We start from the raw sequence: 25942 nt of genomic DNA, 5'->3' as shown, positions 1-25942 counted from the left end.
AAAAAAAATCTTAAAAAAAAAAAAAAAAAAAAGTCCATTCCTGCGTAGGAAAGCTCTGGAAAGAAATATACTCTTAGTGTATTTATCTCTGGGAAGCAGGATTGGGGGTGGTATTTTCTCTTTATACCCCTCTGTATGTTTTGCTTGATACCTCAGAAGTATACACATACTACGCTTATAATTTGCAATTAAGAAAACCGTTATGGGGCGCCTGGGTGACTCTTGATTTTGGCTTGGGTCATGATCTCAAGAATTATGAGACTGAGCCCCGCTGTGGGCTCTGCTCAGTGAGGAGTCAGCTTGAAGATTCTTTCCCTCTGCTCCTCACCCCACTCATGCTCATGCTCTCTTTCAAATAAATAAATAAATCTTAAAAAAACAAACAAAAAAAAACCAGTTAAAACTTGCTACCATTTACTAAGTGCTCACATCCTCACGGAACCTCTCAACAAACCCAAGAAAGGGGTATTACTATTTCCGTTTTACAAAAAAGGAAACAAAGTTCAGAGAGAAGCAACTTGCCCAAGTTCACATAATAAGTGGTGAAGCTGGGATTGGAACCTAGCATCAGGGCTCTTAACCAATGCCTTTTTTTTTTTTTTTAAGATTTTATTTATTTATTCATTTGAGAGAGAGAGAGCGTGTGTGCGCAGGGAGGGAGAGGGAGGAGGGGAAAGAATCTCAAGCAGACTCTGTGCTGAGCACGGAGCCTGATCGGCTTGATCCCATGACCCTGAGATCATGACCTGAGCCAAAACCAAGAGTCAGATGCTCAACCAACTGAGCCACCCAGGCGCCCCTCTTAATCAATGTCTTATACTGTCTCCAGAAATGAAAAACCGAGAAAGAAAAGGGGAGGGGGAGGAAAGGAGTCAGTGTAGTTACTGACTGACAAAGGAGACAAGCTAATAGGTGGCACTCACTGTACTGGATATAGGGGTGGTCACGAGGGATGCGGTCTAGGCTGATGTCATGCTCCTGGCGTCGGGGCACCTCCGAGTCAGGCATGCGGGGCGACAAGGTGACGATGAGGCCCTCCACAAACTTGATGGCATGGGTGCGGATGCCGTCATTGTCAGAATCCAGCAGCAGAATGATGTCCGCAGCCATGGCAGACACCATGTCCCAGCAGGCCTCCTGGAGCTCACTGATGACTCGTGACTTTACCATCCACTGCAAGTGGGCCGGGGAGGAATGGAAACAGGAGAAGGGGACAAGACGTCGATTGCCAACTCCATCACTACCCAGAGACCCATGATGATGATGAATAAATTCATTTGGGAAAATGTACTGAGCTACAACTCTGCCCCAGGCCCCGTGCTAGATGATACTGGGGACAAGACGCAGGGGTGACCAGGACCAGATCTGGTTCTGCCCTCTTGAGGTTCACAGACAGCGACAACACAGAGTGAAGAGGCTCAGATCTTAAGACACGGGAATAACAATACTGCCCTCACAACGTGGTGGCCGAGAGTAAATGGATCATTTATTTCGTTTATGCTAATGAACACCACACCACACAGCACTTACCTCGGTGCAAAATTAAAAATTTCTATGATTCTTTGATAAGCATCTATCTCCTTCACTGGGCCGTGAGCACCATGAAGGCAGGACCCAAACCATGTGAGTCACAGAGGAAGTACTCAGGGAATGTTTGTTAAGTGCATGAATGTATGGATGGATGGAAGGATGGATTGATAGCGATTCCCTACCATTAGGGCATGATATCCCTTTGGTGCCTGTTCCCAAAAGATCAATAGCACGTTTTGCCCATAAAGAATTTGATCTGTCCCTGTGTCCCGATGAGGCTATAAATGAGACCTGTCAAATCGGGATGCCCCCAGGTGGGAGGGAGCACTTACTTGCAAAGCCACCTTGTAGAGCTGGGTCATGGTGAGGATGGCCTTCTTCACCACATTCACATTCTCATCCCTCAGGAGCATGTTGAGGTTTGCGATCAGTTTCAGCAGTAACTCAATGTCTCGCTTGCTGGGAGATAGAGAAAAAAGGTCAAGGTCAAGGTGGCCTCGGGGTATGTGATGGGAGCCTGGGGTTCACGAGGAAAGGGAAATCAGGGTCGGATGTGTCAGGAGACTAGAGTGGAGGGGGACAAAGCCAAGGACAGCATCTGTATCATTTGTCAGCATGTCCAGAAACTGAGAACAATGCTTGGCACCTTCAGACACAGCCACCCATGAACCTTCTTTCTGGGTTAGTCCTGCAATGCCCACTCTTTTACTCTAGTAGGGCCCTGCTGTTCACATCAGGGCCCAGCACAGCCAGACAACTGGACAAGCCAACTGTCTCATTTAGGATAGTACTTCCCTCATTGCTTGTTGTGAACACGGCAACAATACTTGTGAAGTGTTTAGAACAGTATAGAAAGCATTCGGAAATATTAGCTGTCATTATTTTCAAGCACTTTGTTTTACGTAATCCCTAGTTTTGTTCGCTTATTTGTTTACCTCAGTCTGAGGGCTCTGAAAGTGGGAGACCCTTTCTAGTCATATGAGCAGTCTCATTTTTTGTTGAAGAATGAAATACGTATTTGTTTGATGAATAAAAAAAATTCAAGAAGGTCACACCTAGAGCTGGGATCATGAATATAATTTTTATAACATTCTATAATCTGAAGTTAAATATTAAGCTAATCAGTCAAAAATGCGAAACTCAGGGCACATGGATGGCGCAGTCCGTTAAGCGGTATACTCTTGATTTTGGCTTAGATCATGATCTCAGGGTCATGGGATTGAGCCCTGAGTCAGGCTCTGCGCTCAGCAGGGAGTCTGCTTGAGATTCTCTCTCCCCCTCTGCCCCTCTCGCCCGCCCCACTCGCATGCTCTAATAAATAAATCTTAAAAACAAAATGAAACTCAACTGCCGGCTATGTGAAGTCAGAAACAATATCCGTATTTACTCACTGTTGTATTCCTACAGCCTGAGACACAAATGCCTGGCACATACCTGTTGAACATATATTGAAATTTACCACAAATTCTTCCAGTAAAATGTGAAGATTACGAATTTGGGCAATGGCATTATAGATACGGGTTTAAATTCCAGCTCTGCCAAATACTGGCTGTGTGGCCTTAAGAAACTCACTTCACCTCTCTGAGTCAGTTTCGTCTTGCCATAAATGGGCCACATAACTAATCCATGGTGTTATTTTTGAAGATCGAAGTACATAACAAACGAGGTAAAGCATTTAGTACAGCGCCCAACAAAGAGAAAAGTCACTAATTAGGGGCTATTTTATTTCCTCTGAGTCACAAAGCATCTGATAAATGTTGAATGAACAAATGACTCAGTTCGAACAAATTACTTTATCATTCTGTGCCTCAGTTTCCCTTTCCTTAAAAGGAGGATAACAAAGCCTCCACTCCCAATGCTGCTGTGAAGGTCATAGGTGAAAACAGAAGGGGATTTGACACAGCACATGGCAGAGTAAGCTTTCGAATGCGGTCACTACTACAGTTAAATTCTCGTCCAACAAATATGTATTCAGTGCAGTGCCTCCTATGTGCCAACACTGTCCTAGGCACGGGGATACGGTGGTCGGCCATACAGAGAAGGCCTGCCCTCGTGGAGCTGACATTTTTGTAGAGAAGAGAAGCATCAAGGTAATTCCAACCAGTGAGGACACTATAAAGAATGGTGAAGATGGGGTGCCCGAGGTGGGGGGGCTGTACTGGCAGGGCCAGGAGAGGCTGGCTGAAGAAGACCAGAGCGTAGTGAAGAAGAGCGGCAGGCTCCCTGGGGGTAAGCATCCCTTCCGGGTACAGCAAGCTGAGAGGACAGTGTTTTTTGAGGAACAACAGGGAGGCCGGAGGGCGTGAGTGAAGATCAGGGAGGGCATCAGAAGATGAGGTAAGGGGGAGGAGTCTGGGTCTCGATCTAAGTGAGCCAGTGGGCCAGTGGAGTTCTGAGAGCAAGGGAGTGCCGACAGCTGATTGACATTTTAGCAGGATCACTCTGGCTACTCTAAGAGAGGAAGCAGGGCTTGGGTCTGGCATTTCCTTTGGGGAGGATAGGAATGTGTTGGAACTAGATGGGTGAATGTGCTAAACGTCACTGAACTGTTCATTTAAAAATAGTTAATTTTAAGGTATGTGAATTTAAGTCAATTAGACAGAAGAAAGAGAGGGGAAGCAGGGCAACCAGAGAGTAGGCCACTGGAGCCACCCAGGCAGGAGGTAATGGTGGCCTGGAGCAGCCTAACAGCCAAGGACGTGGTTAAAAACTGGTCAGATGCTGTTTAAATTTTGAAGGCAGAGCTGACAGTCTTTACTGATGATGTAGATGTGAAATGTAGGAGAAGCAGAGAAATCAGGAATGACTCCAAGACTTCGACCTTATTATTTGCTGAGGAATCAGTGTGCATGGGAGAGAAAATGGGTCTGAGAAGCAGAGGGCAGGGCCAGGCAAGGAGCTGAAGAGGCTATCTCCACCAGGGGTGTTCCCAGGGGCGCCCTGCGCCACCCCGTACCATGCCTCCTCGATGAAGCCAATGACAAATTTGCGCACTTCGATCGACTTGTCCGCCTGGAAAGCGATGATCTCCTGCCAACATCAGGAAGGCGGGTCAGGGCTGCACCAGGATCCATCCCCTTACCCCGGTACCCACGCCCTTTCTCTCCCATTGGTCACTCACGTCCAGGAAGTTGTCTAGTAGTGTAGGATCTTTGTTGATGATCAGTTCCTGAACCTGGAAGGACACTGGGGATGAGGAGGAGGGCCACACATATAAAACCAGGCTCCAATCAGTACAGACTGGAGCGTGTAGAAGAAAACAGCATGGAGGCAGGCAGCAAATAAACTCATTCTAAATCCTGGCTCTGCCCCTCCCGACCATGGCCTGGGCAAGTGGCTTCTTCCAAGTTTGTTTGCTCTTCTACGAAATGGGGATCTTAAACACCAACTCATAGGGCTCTCATGAAGCTTTAATAAGAAGATCCCGTAAGGTGCAAGGTCCCATGGGTAGTGAGCACATGACACACGAGGGGGGCTAAAGAAGAGGGGAGTGCTGCAGGAATTCCTTCCTGAGGCTCATCCATCAATTCTCTCCCTCTTCCTGTTTCTACTCCCCAGTCACACTGCCACAAATCAGCAGGCATTTCATGACAGTGAGAACCCATCTCCCGATGCCCTTGGACTTGCCAGGCTCTTTGGAATAAGGCTTTCCCACAGACATTCTCACAGAAGCCTGGTGCCAGCACAGGCCCAGCTCCCACTGCTAAGAGGTTAAGTCAGCTACCCACGGCTACACACTGCACACGCTGAGCGAGTAGCAGAGCTAGGGTTCTCACCCAGGCAACCTGACCCCTGGGCTCTGAAATTCACCTGCCTCCTGGTCTGAACCGCATCCAGCCCTTCCCCTCCAGCTCTTCATGTCTTCTTTTGCCTATGTATAACCCATTGCGCCCTCCACTCCGCTAGAGACACTCTCCTTCTCTCCCTTAGCCTGCTTCTCTCCTCACGCTCCAGGTCTCAGCTCCGATGTTCCCTCTTCTGGAAAGCCCTCCCTGACTCCCCACCCCCAGGCTGGGTCAGCAATCCCCTCGAGGCTCCCTCAGCAAGCTGGCTTCCTCCATCCCAGCCCTGCCCACTCTATTCCCACTGTCTGGTGACCTGCATGTCTTCCCCTCTAGACGGAAACCTGGCAGAGAGGAAACACAAGGTTGAAGAGCATAGGATTTGGCGATGGAATCCAGCATTCAAGTCCTAGTTCAGCCAGCTCCTAGAAGACTGGCCTGAGGCTCATTATTTTAAGTTCTGAGACTCTGCTTCCTTCTGTAGAAATGGGGGACCAAATTCACAGAGCTTTTGTGAGAATTAAGTGAGAGAATGCCTATTCAGCACTGGGCACCACAGCAAGCATATCCTAAATGCTTAAACATGGACACTAGTGTTATACCAGTGTCTTCTTTTTCACGTGTTCCCAGCCCCTCCCCTCATGTTGCTTAGCCCAGCATCACCCCATCCCCTCACCTGCTTGAGTACTGTGATCTTTGAATCATTGGTGATCAGTGCTGCCTGGTTCAGGAGATCCACCACCTGGAAAGAGGGGGAGAGGCAGGAGATGTGCTAGCTTTGCCAGCCTAGCCCCTTTTGCAGCCCCTGGGCTCCACACCTGGGGGTGGACTACCCTAAAGACAGGGCTGTGCCTCCCCATTCCAAGCCCTTCTCTCCATGCTCACTCTCTCTGAGGTGGTCATGCCATCGATGCCCGGCCCCTCCTCTTGTGTGAAGAACTGAGACGCCACGCTCCGCCGAGTGACACTATCTCCACTGTTGCCTGCCATGGCTGCTGTCCCGTACTTTCTGGAAAAAAAGAGGATCGATCAAGCTCTGGGGCCCTGTGGATAGGCTGGACCTTCACCCCACTGTTCACAAAGGGCGCGACCCTCCTTTCCATTCTTTCCTGTCCCTGATGGGTCTTCTGAAGCCCCTCTCCCATCCAGGCTCTGTCTCAGACTGTATGTGCATATAGAGGTTATAATCTGGGAGAGACAGATGTCTTCCAGGCCGGAGGCAGTCCCTTGTGGAGTGCCAGGCCTCACCTCTAGGACTTTGCACATAGCAGGCTGACCATGAACAGCTCCTGAATAACTGAACAAACGAACACACAGCAGACACCTCGCTGCTTTCAGGTCCTCATCTTGCCATTTGGGGTAGACTCTGGACCAGACATGACACCAGGCTTTCTACAACACAGCTCTGAGGAACACCAGTCACAGAGTCCTACATGCCAAGTATTCAATACATTACTAGAAAAGGCCTAGTAAAAATAAATTACGTTTCAGCCATCTTCTGGAATACTATGGAGTTGTTTTTTAAAAAGGGGAGGCGGGAAGGGGAGACGTCTGGGCATCTGTCCCAGAGTCACACTTGGTAAAACTATTTAATAAGGATCAATTCCAGCATTATTCCTAACAGCAAAAGACTATTAGCAATCCAAGTGTTCTCAAACAGGGAGACTGACTGAAAAACATGATAAATCCACATAATAAAATACGATGCAACTGTAAAAAGAAATGAGGGACGAAAAAAGAAGGAACATCTCTATGCATTGATAAACAGTGGATTCCACCATTGATTAAGTGAAAACACGCAAAGTGGAAGACAATGTTTGCTGCATGCTCCCTTTTTACAAAAGATAAATATGTATGTACCTGCATATACGTATATATTAAGAAAAATGAAAAGACAAACCAAAAACTTCTGCAGAAGAGGAGGGAAAACAGTAAAATAAATCTGGTGGGTCTCCATGTATTATCATAAAAGCTGTCTGCGACAGCCTATGGCATCACAGAATATAGCAATTCAAACCATTTTTGTCAAGTTTGTGTATGTAGACTCAGAATGAACTGGGTCTGTTTCCTTTTCTATAAAAGAGGGATGGGGCACCTGGGTGGCTCAGTAAGTTGAGTGCCTTCCACTCAGGTCATGATCCCCGAGTCCCAGGATCGAGTCCCACATCTGGCTCCCTGCTTCGCGGACAGCCTGCTTCTCCCTCTAACCCTCCCCACTCTCATGCTCTCTCAAATAAATAAAATCTTTAAAACAAAAACAAAAAGCAGGGATGGCAACAGTGTTTACGTCCCAGGACTATTCTGAGGAGTAGATGAGTTAGTATAAAAAATAAACACAAGATAAGTATAGCTACTATTTTTATGTGCCCCTGAAAAGATGTGAAGGAAGTTGCATAAACTGTTAACAATTTGAGCGTGAAAAAGATGCACCTTTTAAAAGGAATGTAATATACTGCAATACAGTAGTTCTTCAACAGATGTCTGCTGAATGAATGAGTATCCAACAGCTTTCTTCCGAATCTTCCCGCCACCTGTCACAGCCACATCTTGTTTAGCATCAAAACCATCATCCTCACCAAGGCCTAGAAGACCTTGTATGAGTGGCCCCTTCTACCTCTGCCCTTCACTCTTCTCTAGGGTCTCCGTGCTCCAGCTCTTCCCTCACTACCCTATTTCAAATGTCAATTCCTTGTCCCTCCCCATCTGTTACTCTATTTTTCTACACAGCATTTATTACCATCAACATACTACAAATTTATAAGCTCCATGAAAGCCAGGATTTGTGTGTGTCAGTTCACTTTCTAGATTTCCAGCGTGGAACAGTGCTTGGTACCTAGTAAGTGCTCAATAAATATCTGAGTGAATGCCAAAGGGCTTCCCCGATCACTGGACTTAGTAAATATGCCCTTTGGCTTGAAAAATAGTAGCTAACATTTAAGCATGTGTGCTGGGCACAATTCTAACACACATGTTAACTTATGTAAAGCTCCCAACACCAACTCTTCCGGGCAGGTAGTATTTTTAATCTCCATTTTACAGATGAGGAAATTTGAAGGCAAGGGAGGTAAAGTCATTGACTGAAAGCTCACAGCTTCTAAGGTGCACACCCAGCAGTATGACTGCAGAATCTATCCTCCTCACCACTATGCAGGCCTGCCTCTCTGGAAGGCATTCCTTCTTCACCCCAGGTCTGTTCAAGCAAGCCAAGGGGCATGGTCACCTGACAACCTGCACACTGCAGTCCCTTATCAGAACATAATGAACCTTTTCATGACGAACCTTTCCAACCTTTCCACTTGCTCCATGACAATAGATTGAAATCTACTTTTTATTTTTTTTTTAAACCTGTGTTCTTCCTCTTCTACTTTTTGGTTTATCCTTTAAAAATATATATATATACACATTTCCCTTTCTTTTGTAAAAAGGGAGCATATGATTAGCACCGCCTTCTGTTTTGTTTGTTTTCACTTAATATACTCTGGAGCCCACTCTCTATATCAGTGTAGAGACATTTTCGTCATTCCCTTCCCCCAACCCCCTATTCTCTTTAAAGTTGCATGGTATTTTATTATGTGGATGTTATCAGCTTTTTTTCCTGCCAGTCTCCCTATTGAAGAACATCTGCCGTGTTTGCAGTCTTTTTGCTGTTACCAACAATCACTGTTTCCCCTTCCCTCCCGGTGTACCCCTTATGGAGTTCCACTGCCCCACTCCCACCTGGGAGTATGACGACTCCCCTCACATACGGAGTAACCCCAGGAGTATCTTTCATTCATTCAACGAACATTAACCGGGCGTCTTCAGTGCGACCAGCGCTGTGCTGGGAACACAGCGATGACCAACACATAATCTACGTCCCAGTCCCCGTGGAGCTCACGATCAAGGACCTAATCGAAAAATCCCACAAATAAAGGTCCAATGATAAACCAGATCACATGTGACACGAAGGAAAGGAACAGGGACCTATGAGAGCGTTTAACAGGCGGATTTCTGGACGGAGGGCGGGAAAGGAGGCCTTCGCAGAGGAAGTGACGTTGATGCCGAGACCCGAAAGATGAATGGGAGTTAGCCAGGCAGAATAGGTAAAAGGATGTTGCAGGCAAAGCAGACAGCATGTGCAAAAATCCTGAGGCGGGAAGGCGCATGGCGAGTTTGAGGAACCGGAAGGCCAGTGCAGCTGTGCGAAGTGAGGAAGGAGCAGAGAGGCCAAGCCGGGGCCGGCGGGGCGGACGCGCCTTGGGGGCCACGTTGGAACTTTGCCCTGAGGGCACTGGGGAGCCACGGAGGGTCCTGAGCTGGGGAAGAAACTGAGGTCCCGAACGTCACTGCTCCCCTTTCCTCGCAGAGCCCCAACCCGCCGGCCAGCGCCCCTGCCGCTTCAGGGTCCCTCCTCCCTTCGTTCCCGGGCCCCCACGCCGCCCCCCGCTCACCGCGGCGCCAGCCTCCGTCCCCCTCGCGCCCCCTCAGCAGCGCCTCTTCACAGACGCCGCCGTCGCCATCTTCCGTTCGCCGCCGGGACACTGCGCACGCGCCGCGCACACAGGGCCGCCGGGAAATGGAGTCCACACTGCGGCCCGACCCCGCCCCTACCTCCTGCGGAGCGAGAGGCCTTCCGCCCTCCCTCCCCCAGACGACGCCGGGGCGCCTTTCATTTCCGGCCTTTGAACGCCATGCCTTAAGGGAAATGTAGTCCTTTAGCAGAGGCACTGGACGGAAAGGGAGGAAGAGGCTTCTGGGAAATGGAGTTCACGGTGGTTCTGAGTCCCTGGACGGCTGGTGTTAGAGCGGGTGGAGAGTATGGGCCGCGAAGCTCCTAGGTCCTGGAGGTGGTCTGTTGCCCCAGGGGAGTCTAAGCAGAGTGCCCGATCCCCACCACCTTAGGTACTGACCATTTACATAGTCTGGAGCATTTCCAGCTGTCGGAAGCTTCAGTATTCCAGTCCGTCCAAAGGGAATGTGGATTTGAGGGTCTCTTACGGTCCCTATGGTAGCATATATGACCTCTGGAGCCCGCTGCGCTCTGGGCCCCTCTCCTCCGCCGCGGTTGCTGGGCTCTGGCCATTCCCCCTCTCCTGTCGAGATGATGAAACCCGCTGGGGTAGAAGAGCCCCAGGGTTCTGCCCTTGGGGCTTTCAGCATCATCGGTGTCTCCCACCCGTAGCTCCCTCCCTTCAGCCACCTCCCGCTCTTGTGGTCCCGGGCTGCGGCTCCCGGCGCCTGAGGTCTGTCTCAGCGCAATCCCGCAGGGGGCGCCCCAGTCCGAGCGCGCCGCCCTCGGGGAGGCGGGAGGGGAGCCCGGGGCGGGCGAGGGCGGGGGGTGGGGGTGTCCCAGCTATAAAGCGTGGCCGCCTCCCGCGGCGCCCAGGACGGCTGGGACCCCGGGCGGTCGGACGGGCGGGCACCAGTCGGAACTCGGGCCGTGCCGGCTGAGAGATCTGAAGCGCTCGATTCCCCCCGGGCCGGAGCGGGGGCGGGAGGGGGCGCAGGCCCGGGGGATGCTGGGCTCGGTGAAGATGGAGGCCCATGACCTGGCCGAGTGGAGCTACTACCCGGAGGCGGGCGAGGTGTGTCCTCGGGGATGGCGGAGCGGGAAGTGGGGGGCAGGAATCAGAGTGAGAGCTTGAATGGGGGCAAGGATGGGGTGTGGGATCAAATGGGGGCCCCAACTACAGTTGAGGAGCGGAGGAACTAGAGACACGCACACCAGGTGTAGGAGTCAGGGATGGGGGACGAAGCATGGGCGTGCGGTTTAGGCTGGTTGGAGCGAGGGCGCAAGCGGAAAAATTCAGGCGAGAGTCAGGTCATAGTTTAAACGTGAAGACTGGGTGTTGGGGACCCAAAATCCAAGGGATTAAAATGAAAAAACAAAAAACAAAAAAACAAAGATAGGAATCCTAGTTCCAGGATAGGGGACAGAGCTGGGGGATTAGGAGATGGGGTTCCAAAGGGGGGCGGGAAAGACTGGAGCTAAGAGATGGGAGAAAAAGGTCACCATTAAGGAAAGTCAAAGGTGGGAGCTCAGGGGTAGAATATAGTTAAAGATGGGGTTTCTGGGGTAGAAATCAGAATTGGGGTTGGGGGATAAGCATCTTGGTGGTGGCGATCTAAGAGTCAGAAATAGGGAGTGTTGCTCAAAGTTAAGAGATGGAGGTGCTCAGAGATGAAACATGGTTTGGGAACCTGTAATAACAGGTGGGTGAGAGTTGGGGCTCAGAGAGATGGGGGCCCAGATGGGGTCAGAGTTGGGATCCTGAGAGCAGATGTGAGCAATGGCATTGTCAGGAGAAGGGTCGATCTCCATCCCCCATCTCTATTCATGACCCTTACCCCTCCCGACTGAACTTCAGTGGTTTAATTGTTTTTAGAGACCCTCAGCAGGGATACTTCTTGTTGGAGGCTGGAGAGTTTCAGATTTCGCACTCACCACCCCCCCTTCCAGTAATCTCCAGTAATTGCTAATGTCCTCACTTGTCCCATCTCTGACAAGGCTGCCCTTGGAGTAGGGGGCGGGGTGTATCTTAATTCCCTCGCCTCAGCAGACGGAGAGTCCTTCCCCAAGTCTAACCCCCATTCCCATTGCTGCAAGGGCTCCTCCTTAGCTTGTTCTTTCTGTAGTCAAGATTGTGAAAAACCAGGGGAGGGGTCCTAGTAGGAGGGTTACGGGGGTCCGGACATTTGGGTTCCTAACCTGGAAGGAGACTTTGGGCTTCAGGTCAGAGGGGGACTGGAATGTCTGAGATCTCCGAGGATTCTGAGATCTGGGGGTTTACACGGGGCCCCACGGTGCCTGAATCCTGGGTCTGGGGTTTGAAGCTTGCAGTGGGACTCCCGGTTCCCCAGGCCTGCGGGGCTTGGCAAAGTGCCCGGGAGGGGCCAGTCCTGGGGCTGTGGAGGTGTGAGGTGCACGTGGGGTGGGGCAGGCCGACCAGGGAAAGGATTGGGAGTGCTGAGAGCTGGACGTGTCAGTTGCCTGGTGGGGAAGGCAGAGACCAGTTTGGAAGTGGAGGCTCCCAAGTAGTGCTGGGGGGAGGGGGGTCATCCCAGCTGAACCCCTAGAGAGTTCAGAGCCTGGGAACATGATTGAAGAAGACCCAACTACAGATCTATGTTGGGGGGGCACATCTTTAAGAAGTAAGTTGTGTGGGTCTAGGATGAGGAGGTCACTATTGGGGCACAGTCTGAAATTTAAGAATTTGCGTGGAAATTGTGTCAGAAATTGAGAGACAGTCTAGAGATGATTAGCATTTGGGGACATATTTTAGAAGAGTTCACATATGGGGGGACGGAAATGGAAATCCGGTGTCCTGTGTCCCCCCCTCCCCCCCGCCTTCCCCCGGGTCAGAACAATAGGGAGAGAAACATCTGCACTCACTCAGCAACTAAGAAAGAAGAGGGTCACCAAACTGCTTCGTGCTCATAGCCCCCTCCTGCTGGGGTGATTGACACCCCCAGTCGGGCTCCCTGTCAGGAAGGAAATTGGAAAGTTAGCACCCTGGGGTGTCCCCACTGGCCTCCAGTTCTCACAGACCAGCTGGTCCGAGTGCTCCCCCTTTTAGAGGGAACTCTGAAGCCTCTCTGAGTGTTGGGGGTTAGGATCTGGACTGGGACTGGGACTAGAAACTAGGCTTCTGGCTTCTCAAGGCCTTCCTCTGCTCCCTGTCACACCCTCCCCTAGAGACAATAAGGAAATGAAAGGAGAGAAATTCCAGCCTCCTGGGATGGGGGTGCAAGTCCCCTGAGGGCTTCCCCCCAATCTCAGCCCCGCCCTGGCAGGGGAGATCCGGCTCACACCCGGACACTGGGGGTTCATCCCAGCCCTGGGGCGTGGGAAAGCCAAGGGTGGATTAGGGCAGCTGGAGTGCTTGAGGTCAGACCTCAAGGAGGACTTCCGGGTGGGTGGGGACCCAGAAAAGGAGGGCCCTGGGGTCCCAGTCAGTCTTCCTCTGTGATACAGAGGACCCTCGTGGAGTTGGAGAATTGGAGTGGGGTCACAGAGGGATTTAGGAACTCTCTGTGGTTGCCCCTGAGTCCATTGCCTCCCCTCAGCTCTGAAGGACCTGATTCCCTTGTCCTGAGGAGAGGGAAGAATCAGCCACGGTGGTGGGGACACCAGTGCGTGGAGGAGGGGTAGCTGTGACTCTAGTTTCAATGGGAAGGTTCTGGGGAGATGTTGATGCTGAAGCAAGGAGACAGAGGTACAGAGATGTCCTGGAGGGAAAGAGACATGGTAGGGGAGTGGGGCAGAGAGAAACAGGGAGAGATGAGGGGGGGAGAGAGATGGGGCTGGGGAGAGTCACGAGGAGGGAAAGGCAGGGCGGTTGGGGAGAGATGAGAGAGAGAGACAGAAGGAGGTGAAGGCAGAGGGGTGCGAAAGAGATGGGGAGAGACAGGGCTGGAGGAGAGGAAGCTTGGATGGAGACTGGGGAGTAGAGGGGGGAGGAGAGAGGAGGTGCAGGGAGGTACTGAGCCAGGAAAGAGATGGACAGAGATACACATGGAGCCAGCTGGGAGACTCAGAGACCGGAGACAAAAGAACTGCCTGGAAGTGCGTGAGAGAGAGAGAGAGAGGAGTTTCTCTGCCCGCGCTCAGACTAGAGTTGGTTGCCACCTGTCCCTGACTCTCTGAGTGATCCTGGCAATTCCCTTCTCTCTCAGGACCTTGGGACCTGCAGACCCTTCCAGTGACAGGGGACAGGACAGGACTCACTGACTCAGAGCAAAAGTGGCCCCTGCCAGAAAGATAGCAGCATCCCCAGTGCCACGAGACCTCCACGTGGGGAGGGAGCAGGGCCGGGGGGGGGGCGTTGGTGGACTGAGGGAGAGAGGATGGTGGACAGTGGATGGGAAGGGTAAATACACACAGCGAGGGAGAAATCACCACCCACCATCCTTTCTGTTTTCCGTGTTTATCTTGTTCATTTCCTGCTAGACTGTCAGGTCCGTGAAGACAGGCGTTTTGTCTTGTCTTGGTCACTTGCTTTTATAGCATGGTCCAGAGCACTGGTCTGGAGCCGGACTGCCTAAATTCAGAATCCCAGTTCTGCCCCTTTCTTACTGTCTGACCCTGGACAACCTCTCTGGGCCTCAGCTTGCTCAGCAATACAGTGAGTGTTATCATAGCGCAGTTGTAAAGGTTGAAAAAGAGACCTTTCCTGAGAAGTGATTGGAGCAGTGCCTGGCACAAAGTAGGTGGCCAATAGATATTTATTTGTTCAATGGATGAAAGAATAGAGGGTTATTAGAGAGACCTAGCAATGTCTACTGTATTTCATTGAGCTAAGATGCATGTTTTTCATTTGAACATTTCTGAAAATGGGATGGGTTTTACAGTCAATGGTGTCTAGAGAGTGACAGTGTTTTTGTCCCCTTGTTGGTATTATTCTTACTGGTACTTAAAATAACATGGCAGCTTACAAATAGTGATGTCTTAGATTTAATGATATATGGTAAAGACACCATATAGATTAGGTTGAAACATGCGATTTCTGATACTGAAACATTTTTTAAAATTTTTTTTAAGTTTTGGGGCGCCTGGGTGGTGCAGTCGTTAAGTGTCTGCCTTTGGCTAAGGGCGTGATCCCAGCGTTCTGGGATCGAGCCCCACATCAGGCTTCTCCACTGGGAGCCTGCTTCTTCCTCTCCCACTCCCCCTGCTTGTATTCCCTCTCTCGCTGTCTGTCTCTCTAAGTCAAATTAATAAATAAAACCTTTTTAAAAAATTTAAAAAGGTTTTATTTAAGTAATCTTTACAACCAACATGGGGCTCAAACTCACAACCCCGAGATCAAGGGTCGCATGCTCTTCCGACCGACCCGGCCAGGTGGCCTCCCCCCACCCAATCCCGCAACATTTTTGACTTCTAACCACTGTAATTCTTTTTTTTTTTTTTTTTTTAAGATTTTATTTATTTATTTACTCGACAGAGATAGAGACAGCCAGCGAGAGAGGGAACACAGGCAGGGGGAGTGGGAGAGGAAGAGGCAGGCTCATAGCAGAGGAGCCTGATGTGGGGCTCGATCCCAGAACGCCGGGATCACGCCCTGAGCCGAAGGCAGACGCTTAACAGCTGTGCCACCCAGGCGCCCCCTAACCACTGTAATTCTTAACCTAAAAGACTGATAGAGAGTACCCATATAGATGGGATGGTTAGAGAAGTCAGGAGTTTTCAATTTTTTCAGTTTCAGGACCTCTTTACGTGCTTAAAAATTATTGAGGACCCCAGTTTTCATTCGTGTAAATTATGTCTATCAGTAGTTACTGCATTGAAAAAAAAAGTTACCGCATTAGAAATTGAAACAGAGGGACAACTGGGGGGCTCAGTCGGTTAAGCATCTGCCTTCAGCGCAGGTGATGATCCCGGGGTCCTGGGATCGAGTCCCGCATCGGGCTCCCTGCTCAGTGGGGAGCCTGCTTCTCCCTCTCCCTCTGCTGCTCCCCCTACTTGTGCTCTCTCACTCTCTCCCTGTCAAATAAATAAATAAAATCCTTTTTTTATTTTTATTTTTTTTAAGGTTTTATTTATTTATTTCACAGAGAAACACAGCGAGAGAGGGAACACAAGCAGGGGGAGTGGGAGAGAGAGAAGCATGGCTTCCCGCCAAGCAGGGAGCCCAACACAGGGGCTCGATCCCAGGACCCCGGGATCATGACCTGAGCCGAAGATAGATGCTTAACTGACTGAGCCAGCCAGGCGCCCCTGGATTAATTAATTTTATACTAACAATTTTTTAGTATAAATACTGTGTTTTTTTTTTTTTAAAGATTTTATTTATTTATTTGACAGAGATAGAGACAGCCAGCGAGAGAGGGAACATTAGCAGGGGGAGTGGGAGAGGAAGAAGCAGGCTCATAGTGGAGGAGCCTGATGTGGGGCTCGATCCCATAACGCCGGGATCACGCCCTGAGCCGAAGGCAGACGCTTAACCGCTGTGCCACCCAGGCGCCCCTAAATACTGTGTTTTTATTAATAACTATATTTCCAGGGGCGCCTGGCTGGCTCAGTCGTAGAGCAGGCAACTCTTGATCTTAGGGTTGTGAGTTCAAACCCCACGTTGGACGTGGAGCCTACTTAAAAAAAGTAAAAATAAAATAAAATAAAATAACTGTATTTCAAAACATTTAGTGAGAGGAGTGGCACTGTTTTATTTTTGGCAAATCTCTTCAGTGTCTGGTTCAATAGGACACAGCTGGATTCTTGTGGCTGCTTCTACATTTGGTTTGTTGCAATGTCACATGTCCGGTGGCCTCTGGAAAACTCCACTGTAACTCCTGAGAGAGAAAGAGTGAAAAAGGCTAGTAATTTCTTAGCATTATATGCAAATAGTTTTGACCTCGTGGACACCCCAAAAGGGTCTTGGAGACTTCCCAGGGTGTCCAGGACCACACTTTGAGAACCACTTAAAGCATGAGCTCCTGCGTAGGGAGCCGTGGGGGATGGAGGATGAGGTCAAGGGTGGGGTGGGTGCATGAGGATGGGGAAGAGAGAGAGACTTCCAGAAACAGCCATCTGCAGACAGAGGTAAGGATGGGGGGAGGGACTTGTAGAAGAGGCAAGACAGACAGACAGACGGATGCACAGTGGGGGCCAGCGACCCTTTGCTGACCAGCAGAGTGGCGATTCACTGACCTGCCTTCATCTTTCTCTCCTTGCAGGTCTACTCCCCAGTAACCCCAGTGCCCACCATGGCCCCCCTCAACTCCTACATGAGCCTGAACCCTCTGAGCGCTCCCTACCCCCCTGGGGGGCTCCCTGCCTCGCCGCTGCCCTCAGGACCCCTGGCGCCCCCAGCCCCCGCAGCACCCCTGGGGCCCACCTTCCCAGGCCTGGGTGCCAGCGGTGGCGGAGGCAGCGGCTCAGGGTACGGGGGCCCGGGCCCGGGGCTGGTGCACGGGAAGGAGATGCCTAAAGGCTACCGGCGACCACTGGCCCATGCCAAGCCGCCATATTCCTACATCTCGCTCATCACCATGGCCATCCAGCAGGCGCCGGGCAAGATGCTGACCCTGAGCGAGATCTACCAGTGGATAATGGACCTCTTCCCCTACTACCGGGAGAACCAGCAGCGCTGGCAGAACTCCATCCGCCACTCACTGTCTTTCAACGACTGCTTTGTCAAGGTGGCGCGCTCCCCAGACAAGCCGGGCAAGGGCTCCTACTGGGCCCTGCACCCCAGCTCAGGGAACATGTTTGAGAACGGCTGTTACCTGCGGCGCCAGAAGCGCTTCAAGCTGGAGGAGAAGGTGAAGAAAGGGGCTGGCGGGACCTCCGCCTCCAGGAACAGTGCAGGGGCTGCTGCCTCGCCCGCCACCCCTGCCGCCACGGTCACCTCTCCCCCGCAGCCCCAGCCTCCGCCCCCTGAACCGGAGGCCCAGGGCGGGGAAGACGTGGGGGCTCTGGACTGTGGCTCACCCCCTTCCTCCACACCCTATTTCACTGGCCTGGAGCTCCCCGGGGAGCTGAAGCTGGATGCCCCCTACAACTTCAACCACCCTTTCTCCATCAACAACCTGATGTCGGAACAGACACCAGCACCCCCTAAACTGGACGTGGGGTTTGGGGGCTATGGGGCAGAGGGGGGAGAGCCTGGGGTCTACTACCAGGGTGTCTATTCCAGATCTCTGCTTAATGCGTCCTAGCAGGGGTGTGAGAGTGTGATGGGTGGGGTATAGATGTAGCTCACACCATCAGGCGCTTGGGGCCTCATCCTCCTGGTGACACTTGGCTTGTCCCGTCAGTTACCATCTTGGTTGGTCTATTACTGTGGTGACTGCTGTCTCTGTGGGCATCGGGTCCATCCTTTGGGTACTGTGATAACTGCCATTGACATCTTGGTGGGCCCACTGGGTACTGCAAAGACTGCCATGTTGATTGATGTTATTTGTCCTTCCTTTGGGTGCTCTGATGGCCGCCACCTGGGAAGACATCTTAGTCGGCCCTTTGGACATGGTGATGGACGTCCTCTTGACTGACCCTTTGGATGTGATGGTGATACCATTCCAATGACATCTTCTTTGGCCCGTTGGGTGCCGTGATCACTTCTTTGGTGGGCTTCTTGGCGTAGCAGAGGCCAAGTTGGCCACCATCCTGCATAACATCTTTTTGGGGCCAAGTTGGGTGCTATGATGGCCACCATCTTGGTTGGCTGACATAACCAGTGTGCTGTTGTGCCCTGTGACAGCTACCACAGCCCCTGGGTTGGCCATTGTCATCACTGTCTCTTTGGTGTGAGTTGAGTGAGGGATGGAGGTGAGAATATTCCTTGGTTTTTTTCTGGAGCCCATTCCCTGCCCTGGTCCAGGAAAAACCAGAAAGGACTGGCTAGGGTGTGGGGAATTTCTACTGAAGTCTGGTTCTTGCCTGGGAAGCGGGATACTGGCTGTGTTTGACCATTAAAGGCACTGTTTCGGCCTCTCACTGAACGTCACTTTTCCTTGGAGGGTGGGCCCTGTGGGGCTTGAACACCTGAATTGCCGTGTCCCTGTCCCCTCTCCCGCCTGCCCCCAAGAGCTGGCTGCCGCTGGGGGAGGGGCTGGGGGAGGCATCGACCTGACCTTTGGCTCTTTGCTGTCCCTGACCCCAAGGACAGTTTGCTCACAGATAGCAGCCCCCGCAGCAGTGGGGCCAGGACGGCCCGGGGGGAGGTGGCTCCGCAGTGACCAAGGCCATCTCCCCACCCCCACTCCCCAGACACCCACCTCTAGCTCTGAGGCCCAAGGAGCCCAGGGGCTGCTCGATTTTTGGTTAAAATGGGGAGGAGGGGAAGGCACAAACCAGGTGTTAATTGAAGGAGATGGTGTGTGTGTGTGTGTGTGTGTGTGTGTGTGTCGGGGGGGTGGGCCTCCATTGGTCATAGGATATCACTGTGCCCACTGGGGTCTCTGTCGCCTGCCCATTGAGTGTTCCCTCTGATTTGTATCCCTCCACAGTGTGGGTTTGTGTGTCTGTTCACACTCCGGGTGTTACATGTGGGTGTCCCAGAATCTCTTATTGTTTCGTGTGTGTGGGTCTCTCGGTCCACCTACCCCTGGGTCCTTGTGGTCTCACACTGTTAGGCACAGGTCTCCACGTCAATTTGTCTGCATACCCACCGCCTCAAGGAATGGCGGGGGCTCAACCAGTGTTGGAGGCCTGCCTGTCACTGTGTGTTCCGTGTGTACCTCTGGGAGTCAGCACCCGCCTGCATGTTTCCAGGGTTTCAAAGAGTCTGCCTGTGCTTGGGTGTCACGCCTGTCACTGCTGCGTGGAGGGTCAGCTGTCACTTCTGAAGGCAGCTGTGTGGGGAAGGAGCTCGGTCCTCCTTGGGCGGCTGGGGGTCCCTGGGGTTGGTGTCTGGGTGTCTCTGTTCCTCCAGGGCTCTCCCTAGGCTCTGAGTGTGGTGTCCGTCGCTCCCGGGCTCTCAGCGCGTGGCTCTGGGGGCGGGGGTGGGGCGGGGGTGGGAGACAGTGAGAGGAAGCTGAGGCTCAGGAGGGAAAGGGATGGGGCCAGGGTCCTCCAGCCAGCTTAGAGCAGGTCTTTTCCTTATTTGGGGTTTGCCTTTCTTGGTCCTTGCTTCTCTAGCGGCTCATTCATTTGTTCATCAGACATTGATTCAGAGACCAAGGGCTGCCTGTTTATCCCCGTGTGCATGCGTACGTGCGTGTGCGTGCGTGAGAGATGGCTCCCCCAGTTTCTGTCTCTCTAGTGTCATCTCTCTGCCACACTCTGTCCTTAGCCTCCTTCTGGGCCTTTGTCTCCTGGCTTTTTTGAAAACCTTTGCTCGTCCTCTGTCGTCTACCTCTTATACAGTCCGCCTTGGCTTTCTCTGTCATTCACTCCGTTGCTTTGACTCTGTCCCTTCCTCTCTCTGGGCTCTGGACGTCTCTGTCCTCCTCTTGGGGTCTGTGCCTCCTTTCCGGGGTCTGCCTCCCCTCCCCCCGACCCCCCCCCACTTCTTTGAATCTCTGGCCTCACTCCTCCTTCTCTGGGCTCCAGCTCCCTGAGTTTCTGCCTCTACCTGCCACCTCGCAGGCCAGGCCCTCTATTTCTGTCGCGGTGCCCGCCCTGCCGGCTGCGTGTCACCCCCCGCCCCCTGCCGTGCTGGCTCCCTGTCAGCCGTCCCACCGGCCTCGCTGTCCTGGACAGGCCGGGGAATTCCTCCTGGTTCCTGGAAAAAACAACTGGGGCCGAGAGAAAGGCCCTCAGTCTCCCCGGGCGCCTGCCCCCCTCCCTCGGGCCTGGGGGTCTCTCCCGGAGTCGGCCGGCCCGAGGCAGGAAGCCCTGCGGTTTCTGGCTTCTCCCAGGCGGCCTCCGGATCTGGCCCCCGCCCCCCGGCCAACAGCCCAAACATTATTCCGCAGGAGGAGTCGGTGGTGGCGGGAGGAGGCCCAGGCTGAAAGAGGCTTTCAGGGCGGCCAGGCCTGGGGCTTCCTGTCCCCAGGCTTGGGCCTCAGGCCGCCCCAGTAGGGACCTCAGGTGGCCAGAGGGGCGGGTGTTGTTGTAGGGTCCTGGGGGGAGGGTGGGGCCATCCGACAGGGTGTCTGGTGGCCACCGGCTCGGCTGGCGTGGGCAGGTGTGACCCCCACCCCAGGGACAGCCGGCTGATGTCCAGCGTGGAAAAGTACCACGGTCAGACGTGGGACGCATGGACAGACATGAGGATGCCAGAGATCGGGGATTGAGGGATAGCCATGGGGACACAGAGAAGCCGGGCTGGGACAGGTGAAGCTGGACGGAGCCTGCGGGCCTGAGGCAACATGGTCCAAGGGAGGGGCCCATGGGTGGGGAAACAGAGGGCCAGGGCAGGGTCCCGGCTGTGGGCAGAGGTCCCATTACATCAGAAGACATATGATAATAATGCTGGAAAGAGTAATCATAATAATAGGTACTCCTGCTTGTCATCTGCCCGGCATTGTGCGAGCACCTTACAGAAGGGATTGACCCAATCCTTCCTGCCCCCCACTTTATTATTGGTGAAACTGAGGCAGGATGACGTGAAGTCACTTGCCCCAGGTCACATGGATGGTGTTGGAGCGGGCGGTGGCGGAGGAGGAGAGCTAGGACTTGAACCCGGGCCAGTCCTGCCCAGAGTCAGTGCCCTTAACCACCGTGCTGTCCTGCAGCATGAGAGGGGTGACAGCCCTGTGGGGCCCTGGGGTCCCAAGCCCTCCCTCAGAGTCAGCGCCATTCCCCGTCACAACCTGCCACAGGAGGAGGGAAGCACCCCAGAAGCCAGCAGTCCTGGGGGCAGAGGGTGACAAGTGTGTCTGTGCATGTGTCCTTGTCATTGTCCATGTCACTGGGAGTCACACGTCTATCTTGGTGTCGGCATGTCAGGGTCATGATGGCGCGGGCTTTGGTGTTACCTGTGATGTGTCTCTGGTCAGCATATCACTGTGTGTCTGTCTCTGTGTCCTCTCTGTCACTGTTTGTGTTTTGTCCTTGTATCTCCTGCTGGCCTGTCCTCGTACCCTGATGTCTATTACGGTGTGTGTGTGTCACTGGGTCTGTTTCAGCGAGTCTCTGTCACTGGCTTCGGTGGGTCTGTTTATGTCTCTTTCACTCTGGGTCTGCCTATATCTGTCCCTGTTTGTCACCATGTCTGTTCCCCTATGTGTCACCAACTAGCCAGGTGTCACTGTGTGTGTTACTCACCACCCAGGCCACAGGTGGGCGTGTCGGGCCCACTGGTGCCAGGGCGAGGGCCCAGCCCAGCCCACCCTCGCCTGCCATGGGCCAGGCTGGGCGCCTGTTTGCAGTGCCTGACACAGGTAAACACCGAGATCCGGAACCCAAGGGCCGCCTCCCTTACCTCCGCTCCCTGCCCCTTAGCCTGCCCTGCACTGGGCTGCACCAACAGTCCCCTGCAGTGCTGACCCCTAACTGGAGACGTGCCCTGACCCACCCCTCACCCACAGGCACGAGCCTCCCCGGGCCCCCAGCCCTGGCCTGGCCCTGTCCGTCTGTCCGTCTGCTTCTCTCTCTCTCTCTCTCTGGGTGTCTCCTGCCCTCTCTCTGTTCCTCTCTGTCCTTACTTCCTCTCACCTGAGTTACTCGCGGCTTTGCCTTTCTCTGGAATGACCCTCGTCTCCATTCTGTCACCGTCCCTCTACCTCCACCTTTTTCTGTTCTCGCTCAGTGAAGTGTGATTTCCCTCTTTTCCGGATCGGTCTCCGTTTGAGTCAGCCACTTGGTTTCTGACTCTGGGTCTCTGTCTGCCAGGCTTTCTGTTGCTCTTTCGTGCTTTGTAAGTTTCTCTCTCTCCTTGCGTCCCTGTATCCCGCTCAGCCCGTGTCTGTCAGTCTTGGCCACTCTCTCCATGTGTCTCTGAGCCCCTCCAGCCCCCACAGGAGCAGACTTCTGCCATTCCCGGGCCCTTAGGGAAGCGTGTGGCCCCCGGCCTCCCGCCCCCAGCCCGCTGGTATATATATAAAGGTATATGTACATATTATTTATATCTGTACCCGGGGGCAGGAGGGGCAGACACTGGGGCCTTTGTGTAGCCGCTGCCCGCTGCCTGCCCGCCCGCCACTCCTCTCCCTTCGTCCCTGCCACCCGCCCGCCTCCACTGCCCCCCCGCACAGAAAGGTTCCTGTGGGGCCTGCCAGCTTCCTCTGCCTGAGGTGTGAGTGGGCATGCCACGGGCGAGGCGGGCAGGGGGGCCTGGGGACTTTTCCAGCTCCAGGGAAGATTTCCGGGTGGGGAAGAAACGGGACTTCTCAGCCGGCTGCTGTCTGTCTGTCTGTGTCTGTTGTCCCTGGGCGTCCCCGGGTCCTCACCTGGCTTCTCCCTGGGAGTCTGTCCATCCGTCTAATGTCATTCTGACTTCTTCTCTGTTGGTCTGGGGCTTATTCACTTGTGCCCACACCACACACTGTTGCTGGGCATATGTGCTAGGCCGTCTGTGAAGCCCGCACCACACAGCAGTGAGAGGCTGTCCATCCCGACTGATTCTTGGCCGCATCTGTCCCATCTCCTCCATCTCTTCACTCAGTGTTTGAAACCCTCCACCTGTTCCCATTAAAATAGAATCCAAAGTCCTTATCATGGCCTACGGGGCCCCCAAATTTTCCCCACTATCCCTCGGATCTCATTTTTTTGTTTTAATCTTCTTTTTAAGTCGTCTCTACACCCAATGTGGGGCTTGAACCTACCACCTTGAGATCAAGAATTGCATGCTCTACCGACTGAGCCAGCCAGGTGCCCCCCTCTGACCTCATTCTTACACCCCTCCCCTTTGCCACAGTGGCACTGGCCACCTGGCTGCTTCTGGAACAAACCAAGCAGGCTCCTGCCTCAGGGCCTTTGCATGTGCTATTCCCCCAGACTTCCCCTGGCTCGCTCCCCCGCTTCTTTTAGTTTCCTGTCAGCTCCTCAGCGAGCCCTTCTCAACCTCCTTCTTCACAGAAGGAACCTCCATCACTCTCTATCCCCTTCCCCTGGTTTACTTTTTCTTCTTAGGACTCACCGCTCTGTGGCTGTCACATCTTATGGATCTATCTGTATCTCCTACCCGAACGTCAGCTCCACGAGAGGAGGGGCTGCATTCTGTTCCCTGCTGTATCCAGAGCACCTACTGCAATGCTTGTGACACAGAGGATGCTGAATAAATATTTCTTGAAGGAAAGGAGCACATTAATCTATCCACCCTTGAAACTAACTCTGTGCTAGGTAATGCTGGGTTCATAGTGGTGACTGAGACAGCCCTAGCCCTGCCCTTGTGGGGCTGACAGTCCAGAATGTGCAGGGCTGGGAGAGGGGAGTGCAGGGTCTGTGAGAGCCCAGGAATGGCATGTGAAGCATCCTGGGGATCAAGGAGGGCTTCCTGGAGGAGGTGTCAGCTGAGCTGAGACCTGGAGGACCAGTGGGAGTGATCCAGGCCTTGTCGTAGGGACCAAGTGATCAAGACAGACCCAGCCTTGCCCTTCTTCACAGATCTCCATTCTCTCCCTCTGTCTCATAGAACCTGAGTTTGAAGAGGTCTTTAGTCTCTAGTTCAAACCTGTACCTTTCCCTGATCTCATAGTCTTTCCTTCTTTCTCCTGCTCTCAATTCCGCTCTCTCTGAATCTCTGTCTTTCCTCTCTCTCCCTCCTTCAAGGTGCCTATTCTCTGAGATGACCTCTCATCTGTGTATCTTGGTCTCTCTGAACCTATCTGGGTATTTCTCTACTTAGCTCTCTTTTCTGAACGTCTGTCTATTTCTCTGTGTCTACGTCATCTCCCCCATCTCAGAGGGTCTCTTGAGCTCTCTTGTCCCTCTCTGGGTCTCTGTCTGCTTCCAGTAAGCTTGTCTCTATAGCTCCCTCTCCACCTCTGTTGTCTCCCATCTCTCCCTGGGTCTCCCTGCCCGTTTTTCCTTTCTGGAAGTCTCTTCACCTACTCACTGATCCCCCAATAAATCCAGAACCCCTCCACTCTGGCCCCACCCTGGCACCGGGGGGAAGGGGGACTGATCCAGCCCCTCACACCCACACAGGTCAGGCCGTCTGCTCTGTTAATGGTTAACTCTACCTCTATCTAGAATACACACCAGCCAGGCTGGGGGTGACTCCCCTGCCCACCCCCCCCACCAGCTGTTCTTAAAGGACCAGGTGTCCTCCGCAGCTCTTCAGCCCTCACCAGGGGACCCTGGTATCTGGAGGCCTCTTGCCCTGGGGATGGGGGAGGGGAAGGGGGAACTACCCAGTGCCTGGGGCTGCAGAGCTGGAACAGGCGAGGCCACAAGATTGCCAGGGATGGGTGGCCAGGCCTGGAGCTCCGTCCAGCATCTCCCTTGCCCAGGCTTATCGCCTGGTATATTTAATCAGGGCTGGTTTTCCCAGCCCTGCCCAGGGCCCAGGCTGGCAGTACCAGGGGTGACAGAACACCTAAGATCTGAAGCCTGGGGGAGGGGATGGGACCCCTCCCCCCCGGGATGGGACCCCTCCCCCCCAGTCCAAAAACTAGGGGTTTAAGAAGAGTCAAGGAAGGGTCCTCCAGATGCTGGGGACAAAGCCCCAGGGTCCCTAATATTCGGGAGTTGGGACATGTGGGTCTGTAAGATATGTGTGGGACACGTGGGTAACTAAGAGGATGGGTCAAGACTTTAGGGTCTTCCCAATTTAGGTGATGGAACACCTGTGTTTCTGAGACCTGTGGCAATCCGGGGTCTCAGGGCTGTGTGACAGTGCCGCGTGGTGGCGGGACATACTATCATTCCCCATCTTTCCGTCCATCCATTGTCCTTGGCTCTCCTCATTCCCCCTTCCCGCAACCTCCACTTTAGGGTCGCGGAGGGAGACTGCAGGGGTGGGGGCTGGGCTCTCGGGGCAGACCCCTCCCCTTAACCCCTGCTTCGCCGCAGCCGGCTCAGGCCCCGCCCCTTGACGCCAGAGAGCAGGAAGTCCTGGTTAATGATCAGCCCATCGGGACAGGTGCGGGACAAGGCCGCGCACATCAGAGGCGGCCGCGGGGGCTGTGCCTTTTACCCTGCCAGTCCCGGGGTCCTAGGATGGCCACCGTTGAGACTGGTCTCCCCAGATGGGCGCGAGGAGCGCAGTTCAGGGCACCGCCAGAGGTGGGAAGCAGTCACCTTGTTTCCAGGGATGCTGGTAGTGTACCCCATGGAGGTAAACTTCCTCCCGCGTAGGGCAGCCCCTCTAAGCAATGTAGCC

General features: G+C 53.3%; 2 protein-coding genes across 2 annotated transcripts in view; one reads left to right on the top strand and one right to left on the bottom strand.

The window, feature by feature from the left end:
- SYMPK (symplekin) overlaps positions 1-9891 on the bottom strand; it is a 36237-nt gene extending 26346 nt beyond the window's left edge. The window contains exons 1-7 of the mRNA XM_002928501.4: positions 9743-9891; positions 6198-6321; positions 5989-6054; positions 4652-4705; positions 4487-4560; positions 1863-1989; positions 924-1173 (exon numbers count right to left, since the gene is read on the bottom strand). Coding sequence (XP_002928547.2) covers positions 924-1173; positions 1863-1989; positions 4487-4560; positions 4652-4705; positions 5989-6054; positions 6198-6302 — 676 coding nt within the window. The 5' untranslated portion in view covers positions 6303-6321; positions 9743-9891. The remainder of the gene's footprint in view (positions 1-923; positions 1174-1862; positions 1990-4486; positions 4561-4651; positions 4706-5988; positions 6055-6197; positions 6322-9742) is intronic.
- Positions 9892-10688: 797 nt separating this feature from the next.
- Positions 10689-18720, top strand: FOXA3 (forkhead box A3). The gene is made up of 2 exons (XM_002928500.3): positions 10689-10876; positions 16965-18720. The coding sequence occupies exons 1-2, from the start codon at positions 10808-10810 to the stop codon at positions 17946-17948; spliced, it is 1053 nt and encodes a 350-aa protein (XP_002928546.3). The 5' UTR covers positions 10689-10807; the 3' UTR covers positions 17949-18720.
- Positions 18721-25942: the final 7222 nt, after the last annotated feature.

The sequence above is a fragment of the Ailuropoda melanoleuca genome, chromosome 12, assembly GCF_002007445.2.
Source record: "Ailuropoda melanoleuca isolate Jingjing chromosome 12, ASM200744v2, whole genome shotgun sequence".
In the NCBI taxonomy this organism is placed as follows: Eukaryota; Metazoa; Chordata; class Mammalia; order Carnivora; family Ursidae; genus Ailuropoda; species Ailuropoda melanoleuca.
Note: the sequence above shows the minus strand (reverse complement) of the source record. Positions and strands in the feature narration are given on the sequence as shown.

Excerpts from the sequence above, each read along its gene's own strand:
- FOXA3 (XM_002928500.3), top strand. The coding sequence starts at position 10,808 with ATGCTGGGCTCGGTGAAGATGGAGGCCCATGACCTGGCCGAGTGGAGC. Across the intron at positions 10,877-16,964 it reads ACTACCCGGAGGCGGGCGAG|GTCTACTCCCCAGTAACCCC; the intron begins GTGTGTCCTCGG and ends CTCTCCTTGCAG.